Source organism: Saccostrea cucullata, unplaced genomic scaffold (genome assembly GCF_032062105.1).
Source record: "Saccostrea cucullata isolate Sc308-1 unplaced genomic scaffold, CSIRO_AGI_Scuc_v1 ctg4826, whole genome shotgun sequence".
Classification (NCBI taxonomy): domain Eukaryota; kingdom Metazoa; phylum Mollusca; class Bivalvia; order Ostreida; family Ostreidae; genus Saccostrea; species Saccostrea cuccullata.
The window spans coordinates 62,008-75,288 of NW_026918334.1; the positions used below are offsets into that span (position 1 = coordinate 62,008).

Below are 13,281 nucleotides of genomic sequence, written 5' to 3' on the forward strand. Positions count from 1 at the left end.
ATACATAGAATAGTGCATCAGATTTTGATTTCGATGAACGGTGTTGCCATGGTTACTAAAAAAAGAATTTCCTGTGAAATTCCTTTAAAACGCTACTCCTCCTACAGTTTTGGTCTGATTGCAATATAACTTGGCACACAAGTAGACTACTCTAAGATATATAGAGTAGTTCATCGGTTTTTGATTTTGATGAAAGTGTTGCCATTGTTACAGTATACAAAAAATAGAAATGTGTGAAATTCCTTAAAAACGCTACTCCTTCTACAGTTTTGGTCTAATAGCAATGGCTTCTTTTCTCATCCTTTGTTATAAGCACAAACCAGTAGAGCTACAGTCTCAACAGAGACTTCTGGTTTAACACGTGTCTTTATTTCTGGCGATGGCGCAATCTGTTCGTACTGATAGATTCGAGATCACGTGACGGAAAACAATCCCGTCTTTTGACTTCACCGTATGCCAAGGGTTTATGAGGAGAGTAGCGTATCAGAAACCCTTGGCTAGCGAAGATGTATGTACGCTCATTTTTCCCACTATGTACGCTCATTTTTCCCACTATTCGCATACTTCCCCTACCTTTTTCAATTAGAAATCTTGGATTCCTCATCGATACTTTAAATATAAATTACAACTGTTACAATTGTAACTGTTTTCCAAAAGTTTTTAAAATGTTAATGACAAGTAATACAAATACACATATAAATAACAACTGTTACAATTGTAACTATTTTCAAATAATTTTTAAAATGTTAATGACAATACAAATACTAGAAAGACACCCTGCATTTGTAAGTATAAAAAGAGATGTAGGAGCCCCTTTTAAGAATAAATTTTGAACCAATTTTAATACATTTAAAATTTTGTGTTTGCTGTATAGTTTATAAACACTATACGAGTTGTGATAGAAAGAATAAGCTTTTTTCCACAGGTTTTTTTTTTAACGCGCACACCTCTTTTAAGGTCACCTGAGTAAACTCGGGTGACCTATTGCTATCTGTTTTCGTCCGTCGTCGTCTGTCGTGCGTTAACATTTGAACATTTTCAGCTTCTTCTCTTAAACCACTGATCCAATTTCAACCAAATTTGGCATATAGCATCTATAGGTGAAGGGGAACAAAAATTGTGAATTTCATAGTCCCTGCCCCCTGGGGCCTGGGGCAAAAACCACTAAAATTAGTGCAATCTTTAAAAATCTTCTTCTTTACTCCTGGACATCAAGCAGTCAAACTGTTGGCATGATTGTAATCAGCATTAAGTCCTCTACCAAAATTGTGAAATTCATGGCCCCAGGGTCAGGGGTTCTAGTGCTAGGGTGGGGCTAAATAGGTTATTTAGTGAAAATGCATTATTTCTTTGAAATTTTTCTTTTCTGCTCCTGGGCATTAAATAAACTAACCAAGTGCATAGTTGAGTTGAAAATGACTGCCTCTTCCAAAATTTTGAATTTAATGACCCCCAGGGTCATTGGTTCTAGTGCTAGGGCGGGGCCATACAGATTATTATAGTGAAATTGAAATAATTCTTTGATATTCTTCTTTTCTGTTTGCGGGCATTAAATAACATAACCAAGTGCATAGTTATGTTGAATAAGGCTGCCTCTTCTTAAATTGTGAATCTAATGGCCCCCGGGTCATTGGTTCTAGTGGCAGGGCGGGGATATATAGATTATATAGTGAAAATGCATTATTTCTTTGATATTCTTCTTTTCTGCTCCTGGGCATTAAATAAACTAACCAAGTGCATAGTTATGGTGAATAAGGTTGCCTCTTCTTAAATTATGAAGTTTATGGCCCCAGGGTCAGGGGTTTCGGTGTTAGGGCGGGTTATATTGATTATATAGTGAAAATGCATTATTTATTTCTTTGAAAATCTCATTCTCTGCTCCTGGGTATTAAATAAACTAACTAAGTACATAGTTATGATGAGTAAGAGTGACTCTTCCACAATTGTGAATTTTATGGCCCCAGGGTCAGGGGTTCTGGTGTTAGGGTGGGGCTCTATTGTTTATATAGTGAAAATGCATAAACTCTTTAAAAATCTTCTTTTCTGCACCTGGGTATTAAACCAATGAACTATGTACATAGTTATGAGGAGGAAGGATGCCTCTTTGAGATTTGTGAATTTCAGGCCCCTGGGTCAGGGCTTCTTGTGTTAGGGCGGGGCTCTAATGTTTATATAGTGAAAATGCATAAATTCTTTGAAAATCTTTTCCTTTGATCCTGGGTATTATGGCAATGATCTTAGTATATATTTATGACGAAGAACGCTGCTTCTTTCAATAAATGCTTAATTTCCTGGCCCCTGGGACAGAGGTACTTGGGTGGGGGGGGGGGGGTCTGAAAATGATTTAATGCTTTGAAATCTGCACTTTGGTATTAATCAACAACATGGTGAAATAAAATTTATATAATTTCCAAAATTTTTGAAGATGTGGCCCCAGGGTCAGTGGTTCCTGTGGGATGGGGTGCACAACTGATAATTATAAAGTGGAAATGCATTTTCTCTTTGTTACTGTGATCTACATGTACCTCTGGGTATTACTATCCAAAGTAAGTATGCCGAGTGCATAATTATGATAAGCAATGGCGCCTCTTTCATAATTGTGAATTTCAAGGCTTCTAGATTAAAACATGAATCATATTCAATTGATGGAAAGTTGTTGCATGATACTCAGGTGACCTATAAGGCCCATGGGCCTCTTGTTTAGCTCTACTGGTCAGAGACCAGAAGAGCTTATGCGATAGTAATGTGTCCGTCGTCCGTCCGTCTGTCTGTAAACAATTTTTCAAAACGCTACTCCTCCTAGTTTTGGTCTGATATTAATATAACTAAACACAAAAGTAGACTACACTAAGATACATAAAATAGTGCACCGGTTTTTGATTTCGATGAACGGTGTTGCCATGATTACTATAAATAGAATTTTCTGTGAAATTCCTTTGAAATGCTACTCATCCTACAGTTTTGATCTGATTTTAATATAACTTGGCACACAAGTAGACTACACTAAGATACATAAAATAGTGCATCGGATTTTGATTTCGATAAACGGTTTTGCCATGGTTACTAAAAATAGAATTTTGTATGAAATTTCTTTTAAACGCTACTCCTCCTACAGTTTTGGTCTGATTTCAAGATAACTTGGCACACAAGTAGACTACGCTAAGATACATAGAATAGTGCATCGGATTTGATTTCGATAAACGGTGTTGCCATGGTTACTAAAAAAAGTATTGTTGTGAAATTCCTATAAAACGCTACTCCTTCTACAGTTTTGATCTGATTTCAAGATAACTTGGCACACAAGTAGACTACACTAAGATACATAAAATAGTGCATCGGTTTTTGCTTTCGATGAACAGTGTTGCCATTGTTACAACTGTAAAAAGAGAAATGTCTGAAATTCTTTTAAAACGCTACTCCTTCCACAGTTTTGGTCTGATGGCAATGGCTTCTTTTCTCACCTTTGTTATAAGTACAAACCAGTAGAGCTACAGTCTCGACAGAGACTTCTTGTTCCAAAGTACAATTTGTCAAAAATAAAACACGTAGGAAAGTTAATTTGATGACATTTCATTTACACGTATACATGTATTATCAAAGACCTATATATAATAAACAAATGCTAAGTATTTTAAAAGTTTAATGTTTTATTCGAGTTGTCAGGTATTGTCCACAGTGGTTTACACAACAGTGGGGCAGCCGGCAAAATGGCATACCCTCAACTTCAACATAAGTTGTGCCCTCCCTGACGGGAAAAGTAGCACGCTGGGTTGACCTCATTCGTGCTACGGACACATTTCAACACAAATTGTCTTTCGATTTACATTATTTCAAAGTCAACATCACATATATCAACATCAACCACAAAAAGTCAACAAAATCAACAGTTGAATGGTTAAATTGAAGGTGACGATTTCGCCAATACGACCACTGTGAAGTATACTCTACTGTCTTTCCCCGAACTCCTCGAAATCATGGATAATTCGCCAAGTTGACACTTGTCACGCATGGTATTCGGCCAGAGATCATTCCAAAGGTCCTAGAATACGGAAATAGCAGGCAATTCTGATCAGCACCATTAGTCTCCTTACCTAATACCTGAAAAGAAAAAAACAAAACCCCACAGCAGAAAAAGATTCTCAATAACATTTCCATAACTTTAATAAATTGGCTATACCTAACCCATGTAAAACAATGTAAACGTAATTTAAGGTCTTCCACCCGTAATGACATCGGCAATTTTCGTATAACCTCGTGTTACTTCGGATTTCGGGAAACCCCCCTCAAATGCCCGTATGATAATGGTAAGAAAAAAAAATGGCGGCCTCCTTGCAAGACAGGGATGGCCGTTGTAGATTTACAAAAACACGGTCGCTTTTAACGAAAAAGAAAAGGTCAAGAGTAAAAATTGACCACAATTATTCTATTGGACATGTACTTAATACGGGAGGTGAGTCGCCACCAAAGATCCCTGAAAACGCCAGTAAAGACAGCTGGAAGGAAGGTCGCCGGATCATTGAACTACATGTAGACTGTCTTCTTTCTGGACTCTTGTATTGTAAAAACTGTTTACTAGGTCCTGTCCCGTTAACATATGACACAGTAGTAGGAGAACTGAAGAAAGGTCTAGGTGGATACCTGTATGTTTTGTGTTCAAATGTCGATTGTCGTCACGTAAACAAGGTGCCATACGGAAAAACGTACCGAGTGACAAAAAATGGAATGCCTCGTTTTTCCGTCAATACAAAGCTTGGTACAGGTAAGGGATCTTATTTAATTTTTACACGTTTGTAAAAATATGATAAAAAACGCACACACAGAGTGACACACACACACACACATGTTGCCCAGTTATGCATACTAATTTTGTATATATGCGGTTTCTAAATATACATGTACATGACTTTCACAGCTATGATAGACAGCATAGGGGGCCCAGACAAAGTCAACAATATCTTGTCAACATTAAATATACCAACAATAAGTTCCAAAATTCTAAAAAGTATGGAGAGACGTGCTGGTGAAGTGATAGAGGAGGTGGCCAGAAAATCGACAAATAATGCAGCATTAGAAGCATTCAAGATGGAAATGCAGTAAGGATATTTTATGTAGTATAATGTATCACAAAAATAAACATATTTCTGACACAATTTTACGGATATCTTATTTTTTTTTTTACAGAGAAATTGCGAAAGACGAGTCAGAAGAAGCGCTATCAACTATGGGTCCAGTAGTTGAAGATCTTGGTGTTTGTCCACTCCCAGATGCATCTCCGTCAATCAGGTTCATAGAAATATGTAAAGCCACAGGACAATATCAAATATTTATAATCAATGATTTAGCATGTAATTGTAAAAAATCTCTGTCATCAGGTACATTAAAAATTTTAAAAGTACTGAAAGCTTTACATTCAATTTATTGTAACTTAACCATATTACCATTTTGATTACAGACAAGTATTTTCTGCTGCGTTCGATGAAGTGACTGGTGATTGTGCTGCAGACCAAAACAAAGATGATATAGTGGATGTTGGTGATGATGAATGGGAAGATTTGCCTACTGAAGGGTTATTATTTTTCAATGCTTAAATAATGTGTTATGTTAAAAAGTGCCGAAGAATGTACTGTTTTAAAGTTTTATAATTTGTTTGAAATTATTTTTGTAGCATTTCTCCACCACTGAAACCCCCTTATAAACTGAAGAAGAAATTAGTTAGGAAGAAGACATCTAGATCGTCAAAAAGCACAAAAAGAGCATTACAATTTCCATGTAAATCAAGATCAGGCATGACTGTTGATCAGGCATGACTGTTGCTGTGGATACGGCATGGCAGAAACGCGGCTTTGACAGTCTTACTTGTGAGTATAGCAACTAACATGAACTGAAACAGAAATTAAAATTAATACTGCTTAAATATATGTGGTAACATAATTTCTCTAATTATTTTATTAGCTCATACATTCTTCATGAGTAAATCAAAATACGGTAAGAAAGTTGTTAAGTCTGTTGTAAATCATAGAACCTGTGGGGTATGTAAATGGTGGCAAAGAAATAGACCAGGACTTCCTGTCAGAAAACATAGGTGTGTACGCAATCATGTAGGTAGTGCCAAACTCATGGAGAGCACAGGCGGATTGATTGGTGTGAAAGACCTTGCAGCCCAGGGGACACCTGTAGAGTGTATAGAAGGGGATGGTGACAATACGCTGATAGCTCGCATTAAAAAAGATCTCAACATCTCTTTGAAGAAGAAGTTTGATAAGAATCATGTCCTGAAAAATATTGGGAAGAGTTTATATGCACTGCATGCGGAAAAAGGTATAAAACTCAGCAAGACTGTTATTTTACATATCCAGAAGTGTCTCAAATATATCTTTGCCAAAAATGCTGGAGATAAGGACAAGTTACAAGAAAATTTGAAAGCCCTTATTCCCCACCAGTTTGGAGACCACTCACTATGTGAGGGTAGATTTTGTGGCTTCAAACGTACTCCAAGTGAAACCTATGTTCACAGAAGCCTTCCATACAAGGCTGCCTTGAAAGATGACATACTTCGTTCAAGACTAGAGAGTTTATTCCAGCCTATTATTGCTAATGCAGAGCAATATGCAGACCTTGGCTCAAGCCAGCAATGTGAACACGCGAATAGAGAAGTGACTCTTAGGGCACCCAAATCTCTTCATTATGGTAATTCCGAATCGCTAGATTTCAGAGTCCACGCAACAGCAGCATTTATAAATGAAGGACGACATTACATCTCACAGGTTCATTCAGTTGTTCACAGAGTGTTTGTTATGAGTTTGTTTCGAGTTTTCTTATGTTGGGTTTATTTAGAGTTGGTTATTTTTTTAATAGCATTTTATGCTTTTACATAGTTATGTGATTTACTTATTAAACATATCTTTTCATTCTTTTATTATTAAAGGAATAAATGTCAATAGCTAAATGCAGTATTTCAGCCATAACAAGTTTATTTCTATTTTTCAATGTCTAATTTACATTCAATAGGTGAACACGACTGCTGGGCTATCTCCTGGTACGCACACTGAACAGTATGCCACAAAGATGACAAAGAAGAGGAAGGCCATGCAAGAGAAGTCACAACTACCATCAACGAAACGCAGGAGAATGATCCTTAAGCAAGAGCGCGCTATTGTTCAGAGTTCATCTGAAGTTCTTGAGGGAATTTCATACCAATCAGGTAAGTTCCCTGCTATTGAATCTACAGTACTTTAGTAACAGTATAATTTTTTTTCTATTTATTTACGTATTTTAAGACACATATATTTCCTATACTTTTATTTCCAATATTGTAAATAGGTATTGGACATGATGCTGACACTGATATTGAAAGTTTACCAGAGGCCATACCTCGGGGCATTTTTAAGCCCATTTGTTTGAGAGGAGACGTTGCATCCTTTGTTACATTTGACTTGGAAACTACTGACCTCAGTAAGATATATACATATTTATATGTATATTTTTAATAAATGTATATTTTATTTCATTTACTACTTGTAGAAAAAAATATTACAATGATATGAATTTGTATAATTTTTTAGTTCATGGACGAGTATTCCCTCATATTACACAAATGACAGCCTACGAACTTCATTCTGGAGCAACTTTTTCTGTTTATGTGATACCAAGATTGCCAATATCAAGTTCTGCACAGCAAGTAACTGGCATAGCTATGAATGGGTCCAACTGTATGACTGTCTGTGGTAGACCCGTAGACGCTTTAGGAGTACATGAAGCATTTGATAGTTTCATCAAATGGATCAATACGTTTCCAAATGCTGTGTTGATTGCCCATAATGGAAGAAGATTTGACTTTCCTGTACTTATGAATACCATTATGAATATTGGTAAACTAAATGAGTTCTTTGGCAGTGTATGCGGATTTATTGACTCACTTTCAGTATTTAGAAAAGTGTATCCAGAGAGAAAATCATACAAGCAAGAAGATTTAGTAAAGTCACTGTTGAACACAAGTTATGATGCTCACAATGCAATTCGTGATGTCAACGCCTTAGGAAAATTGATTCGGCATTTAGCGCTTTCAACACAAGAGCTCTTACAGTACAGTTTTCCTCCACGTGCTGTCCACAGTGCCTTTCTTTTCAGGGAGGAAAAAGCAAAAAATCTACCGTCACTGAATCCACTTATTAGCCATGGAGTGATGAAAATGTGTACAGCAGAAAATGTTGCTGGTTCTGGTTTACAGCTTGCCCATCTTAGAAAGATTTTTGAGCGGGATGGAGAAGATGGACTTAGAAACACGTTCATTGCACCAAACTCTGAGGGACAACCACGGGTGACCAATGTAAAGAGAACTCTTGAGAGTGTTTTACCTAAATTGGTAGATTATTTTTTTATTAAGAATTAATTCTCTTCAATTATGTGCTGTGAATACATGTATATGCATTACCTGTCAACATATTTGATGCATGTATTTCTTTTACCTTACTGGCTCTTATACATATATTGTATATTTGAATAGATTGTATACATTTTCATTACTGGCTAATAAGTAGATTCATTGAAGGTAAATTTGACAATTTTTATTGTTCGTGTCGTTGGTCATTTTTAGTGCTTGTATACCGTATAATACGTTGTATAATTTACAGGAAGATGAATGTTAATTCTAAGATACAGTCCATTTTCATCACTCCATAGCTAAGTCGATTCAGTGAAGGTAGATTTGACAATTTTTATTGTTCGTGTCGTTGGTCATTTTTAGTGCTTTGTATACATTTCATAATTTATAGAAAGATGAATGTTTTTTCTAAGATACAGTCCATTTTCATCACTCCATAGCTAAGTCAATTCAGTGAAGGTAGATTTGACTCTTTTTATTGTTCGTGTCGTTGGTCATTTTTAGTGCTTTGTATACATTGTATAATGTATTAGATAGATAAATGTTTTTTTCTAAGGTATTTCTAAGGTATATATATTGATATGTGCCTAATTCTGTGTTGATAATACAAGGGAATGCTGATAAAATATTGAAAAGTATTTTATGTTCAAAATGTATATAGTTGTTGTGGTAACCATAGTAACATACATATTTTAATGATTTTGAGCAATAATAATGAAATTTTTTTCAATACTAACACTTGATCATTTATGTTTGAATGATATGATTATTTCCAGAAGTTGTTTTTGTCCAAGAGAACATTGAAAACTTGAAAACAAAAAAAAGTTGTGAAAATACAATTTTTGAAAAATTTTTCGAGGTTTTTAAAACTTTTCTCACTGAAAATGTAAACGGTAAAAATTATTCAAACATTGCTTTTTTAATCTAGTACTCTTCCCAGATTTTTACTGTAATAGAATTATCAGGGTCAATATTCAAGTTTTATTTGGTAGATGCGAGTCAATCTCAAAAAAATTATCAAGTACGTTAATACGTTGTAATGTTTTAAGCTGGGTAATTTATAATAAAGGTCATAAAAGAAAACTTTTGTTATTATTTTAATAATAGGCAACTATAATGTTTTTCTCAACTATTTATTTTTGCTGCTTATTGAAGACAAAAAAATATATGAGTTGATTTTGATTATATCATGAGATTTGTTGTTGGATTGGGGGTGGGTATTTTAAAACAAACACAACTCAAGAAACAAACCGTAAAATTTTTTGAAACTTTATGAATAAATGGCTAGAATGATACTCTTTAAGAAAATATTAGGCTTGGTTCATTTCTCAATATCGTTCATTAGGGATGGAAGACCTTAAACAAACAAAAGGTGAAAGGGTATATACTTAACACCTAGCTCAAGGGTTGAGGTGGGAGGGTATTTCATAATACAGAAAAATAAATCGGATACTTTCATCACCCACCTTTCACTTTCATTGATGCATAGAAAAGGGGAGATAACCCGTAAACCTAGTGACTAAGTACTGACACTGTATGGATGGATAAATAAATTCCGGCTTACCTCATTTATTCGTTTTTTCACAAAAAGGAGGTGAATGATGACATATAATTGAAGGATAGAGCTTTGATAACGACGCATATTGTGAGATGAACTCAAATATGCGGTATTATCAAAGACCTATATATAATAAACAAATGCTAAGTATTTAAGTTTAATGTTTTATTCGAGTTGGCAGGTATTGTCCACAGTGGTCTACACAACAGTGGGGCAGCCGGCAAAATGGCATGCCCCCAACATCAACATAAGTTGTGCCCTCCCTGACGGGAAAAGTAGCACGCTGGGTTGACCTCATTCGTGCTACGGACACATTTCAACACAAATTGTCTTTTAATTATATTATTTTGCTTTCGATTTACATTATATAAGATATAATTTTCAAAGTCAACATCACATATATCAACATCAACCATCACATATATCAACATCAACCACAAAAAGTCAACAAAATCAACAGATCAATGGTTAAATTGAAGGTGACGATTTCGCCACCTGGGCACCGTAGGTGCCTACCGCCACCTGGTGGGAGTAGGCAACTTCAATTTAACCACCCACCATGGACTCCTAGCCTACTCAAAACCCTCAGCAACCCATCCATCGTGAACATCACTCTCTCTCATTTCCAACCCACTGTATATTTATGCTGCATTAAAATAAATCGGTTACCCTTCAAATTAAACGTTCCTTACCCCCCCCCCCCCCCCCACTTTCCCTGATTTTATATCTTTCGAAGTTGTATTGCTTTGGGTCTCTATTTCTATTACTAATATCCAGCTTTTTTACTCAGTCAGAAAGAAAGAACTAACTGGACTAATGTAAGAAAATAAAGTAGAAAATATGTCTTATCTAGATTTACCCCCCCCCCTTTTTTATTTATTGGTTTATTCATTTGAATTTTATTTCTTATTCATTTTTAGGTCATCTGAGAGAAAAATTTGTAATATACTTTCCTGCAAAGATTACAAATAAGATGAATGAGTACCTAAACTCTCTACCCCCCCCCCTTTCAGCATGATTATGTTGTTCCTGTATTGTAGACAATAATTTTAAGTGTTCACATTCCCACTCTGTAAACTACAGAACCTGTTTTGTGATATTTTGTAATGTATCTTGCCAGTTCTGAAGAAATGAGGTTATCCAAGTACAACTTATTTTTTAAACCAAGCTCTTCCGAAGACCATGTAAAATTGATTAAATCTTGTATATACTAATTACCTTTCAAGCCAAGAAACACAATAGGGTACTTTGTATTTACCCCTAAGCATTTGTAAATGTAGATGGACTGCACCAGACATGTAAGGCACATATGACTAAAACCTTTATTCTAAATCCCTTTCCAGCTGATACTCTATCAAAAAACCATGATCTTCCTACACCTTAAGCTTCCTACTTTGGGAATTTTGGGGAGGGACCGGAGGGAACCCCCCCTTTCCTCCTGCAAAAATATGCTATGGAATAGGTTATTAAAATATGGACTTCAAAATTCTTTTTAAGGCTGTAAAAAATGGATATATGATAGAGAGCATGAAAATTAATATGCTGAGTCAGTGGATACCTATCCTTTCTCTAATACCCTAAAATGCTGTCGAAGTTTATCTAATCTTAGAACTATGAAACGTTAACTCCTACTCACTTGTGGATTTGTATTTGTATCCCCTAGCTAACCTGTATTTTACTCCAGCATGCTAGAGGTTCACGACGAGATACTTTTGACTTGGCTCCGAGGTACATAAGGAGCGTAGGGACGTTAACCGAGGCTCTTATACACGTACGAATAACCTGTATTTGTACCCATTAGCTAATGCATGGATGTAAACTACATGTACATATGCAATTATGCACCCACTAATGCATCTTAATCCCATATGAGATAAATGTGCAAAAAATAATACAGCTAACTGCTCACATGAGGGATAAACACATACCATATTACATGCGAATGGCAACTGAGTATGAACTGATATTTTCAATGAAGAAATGCCCCTGAGATATGCATATGTGTAAGCTAACAGTAAGCGCACACTATTAAAAAGAAAATATTGTAGGAAATGGATCAGATTGTAATCTAACCTGTGGTACAATATGTATCTAACACCCCCTCCCCCCCGAATTTGTATCTCCTATGCTGTTAGGAAATCTCGCCTTAAGCGTTTCTTCTTTTTTTTTTTTTATTATTTTATTTATTTTTTTTAAATCGTTTAATTCCACATAAATAAAACCAGTTACCTAAACAATTTATCCTTTGTGAATTTAAAATCTGTGAATATAGAATTTTAACTGAAGCAAGTTTTATCTGTGTGAAAATAGCAAATCTTTTTATCTAATAACTTAGACACACAGCAGAAACCAACACTGACAAAAATTTAAGCCCCATTTTAAACCTTATACTGGAAGTCTCATTATAACCCTCTTTATTATACCCCCCGCTTGAAAAGCGGGAGGGTATATAGTAATCGTTAATTCCGTCCGTCCGTCCGTCTGTCCGTCCGTCCGTCTGTACGTCCGTCCGTCCGTCCGTCTGTTACGCTTTTTCTCTTATCCGCAACTCCTCTTATACTACTGAGTGGAATTTAATGAAACTTTCACAGAATCTTTATTACATATTACCATTGTGCACCTCCTATTTTACTTTTTTATTCGACACGTATTTTAGGTTTTCCATAGCAAAACATGGACATTGCCATTTTTTGTTTACCTATGACGTCACATAATAGAAGCTTCTGGATAACATTTGATAGGACGAGTTGTTCCTCTTTACACATTACAGTAAAACAATATATTATAATAGCAACACATCGACATTATGGGAGGCGGGGGGTATCATTTAGTGAGCTCATTGCTCACAGTACCTCTAGTTTTATTTATTTGTTGATTTATCTATTATTATGTCGTGACCATTCATACAGCATATGCCATAAGGAAAATACATCGAAAGACCAGCACTGCGAGCCCTATTCAAATGAGCCTGCATTGACTTTAGCACCTGAAGAACTCTGTAATTTGTCCCTCATCCCTTTGCGAAACTGAATAACTTGAGTAAAATTGGTAAAAGTTCAGGGACTTGACGTTGCATTTCCTATTTTAAGGTTCACTTTCCCTAATGAGAAAGATAACTCAAAGGAAAAATGTTAATTTACTAATGATTTTGACTGAAATTAATCTCTGTGTGAATAATCGACATTTGTGAAATAATCTATATATAAATAAATTTAGTAAAATAAGTTTACCTGATTTTCCATGTTAACTTAAGATGGTACAAAACTTTTCATTTACTAAACACAACTATATAAATTACAAGGCCTTTATGCAGTTAAGGTGTGAGAAGTCATTAAATGTATGT

The 13,281-nt window shown here is 35.5% G+C and overlaps 2 protein-coding genes across 2 annotated transcripts; both read left to right on the forward strand.

Annotated features, from left to right (window-relative positions):
- The first annotated feature begins 4,317 nt into the window (after positions 1-4,317).
- Positions 4,318-7,144, forward strand: LOC134263439 (uncharacterized). The gene is made up of 6 exons (XM_062745792.1): positions 4,318-4,759; positions 4,913-5,093; positions 5,182-5,283; positions 5,453-5,566; positions 5,666-5,858; positions 7,009-7,144. Exons 1-5 carry the CDS (start codon positions 4,318-4,320, stop codon positions 5,805-5,807), a joined length of 981 nt encoding a protein of 326 aa, XP_062601776.1. The 3' UTR covers positions 5,808-5,858; positions 7,009-7,144.
- Positions 5,967-8,591, forward strand: LOC134263444 (uncharacterized). The gene is made up of 4 exons (XM_062745804.1): positions 5,967-6,839; positions 7,009-7,201; positions 7,321-7,452; positions 7,563-8,591. Exons 1-4 carry the CDS (start codon positions 5,967-5,969, stop codon positions 8,387-8,389), a joined length of 2,025 nt encoding a protein of 674 aa, XP_062601788.1. The 3' UTR covers positions 8,390-8,591.
- The last annotated feature ends 4,690 nt before the right edge of the window (positions 8,592-13,281 follow it).

Bases quoted from the DNA above. Each gene is read 5' to 3' on its own strand.
- LOC134263439 (XM_062745792.1), top strand. From the start codon at position 4,318: ATGGCGGCCTCCTTGCAAGACAGGGATGGCCGTTGTAGATTTACAAAA. The intron at 4,760-4,912 runs GTAAGGGATCTT...TGACTTTCACAG, and splicing joins CAATACAAAGCTTGGTACAG to CTATGATAGACAGCATAGGG. The intron at 5,567-5,665 runs GTTATTATTTTT...TTATTTTTGTAG, and splicing joins GAAGATTTGCCTACTGAAGG to CATTTCTCCACCACTGAAAC.
- LOC134263444 (XM_062745804.1), top strand. From the start codon at position 5,967: ATGAGTAAATCAAAATACGGTAAGAAAGTTGTTAAGTCTGTTGTAAAT. The intron at 7,202-7,320 runs GTAAGTTCCCTG...TATTGTAAATAG, and splicing joins GGGAATTTCATACCAATCAG to GTATTGGACATGATGCTGAC. The intron at 7,453-7,562 runs GTAAGATATATA...ATAATTTTTTAG, and splicing joins CTTGGAAACTACTGACCTCA to TTCATGGACGAGTATTCCCT.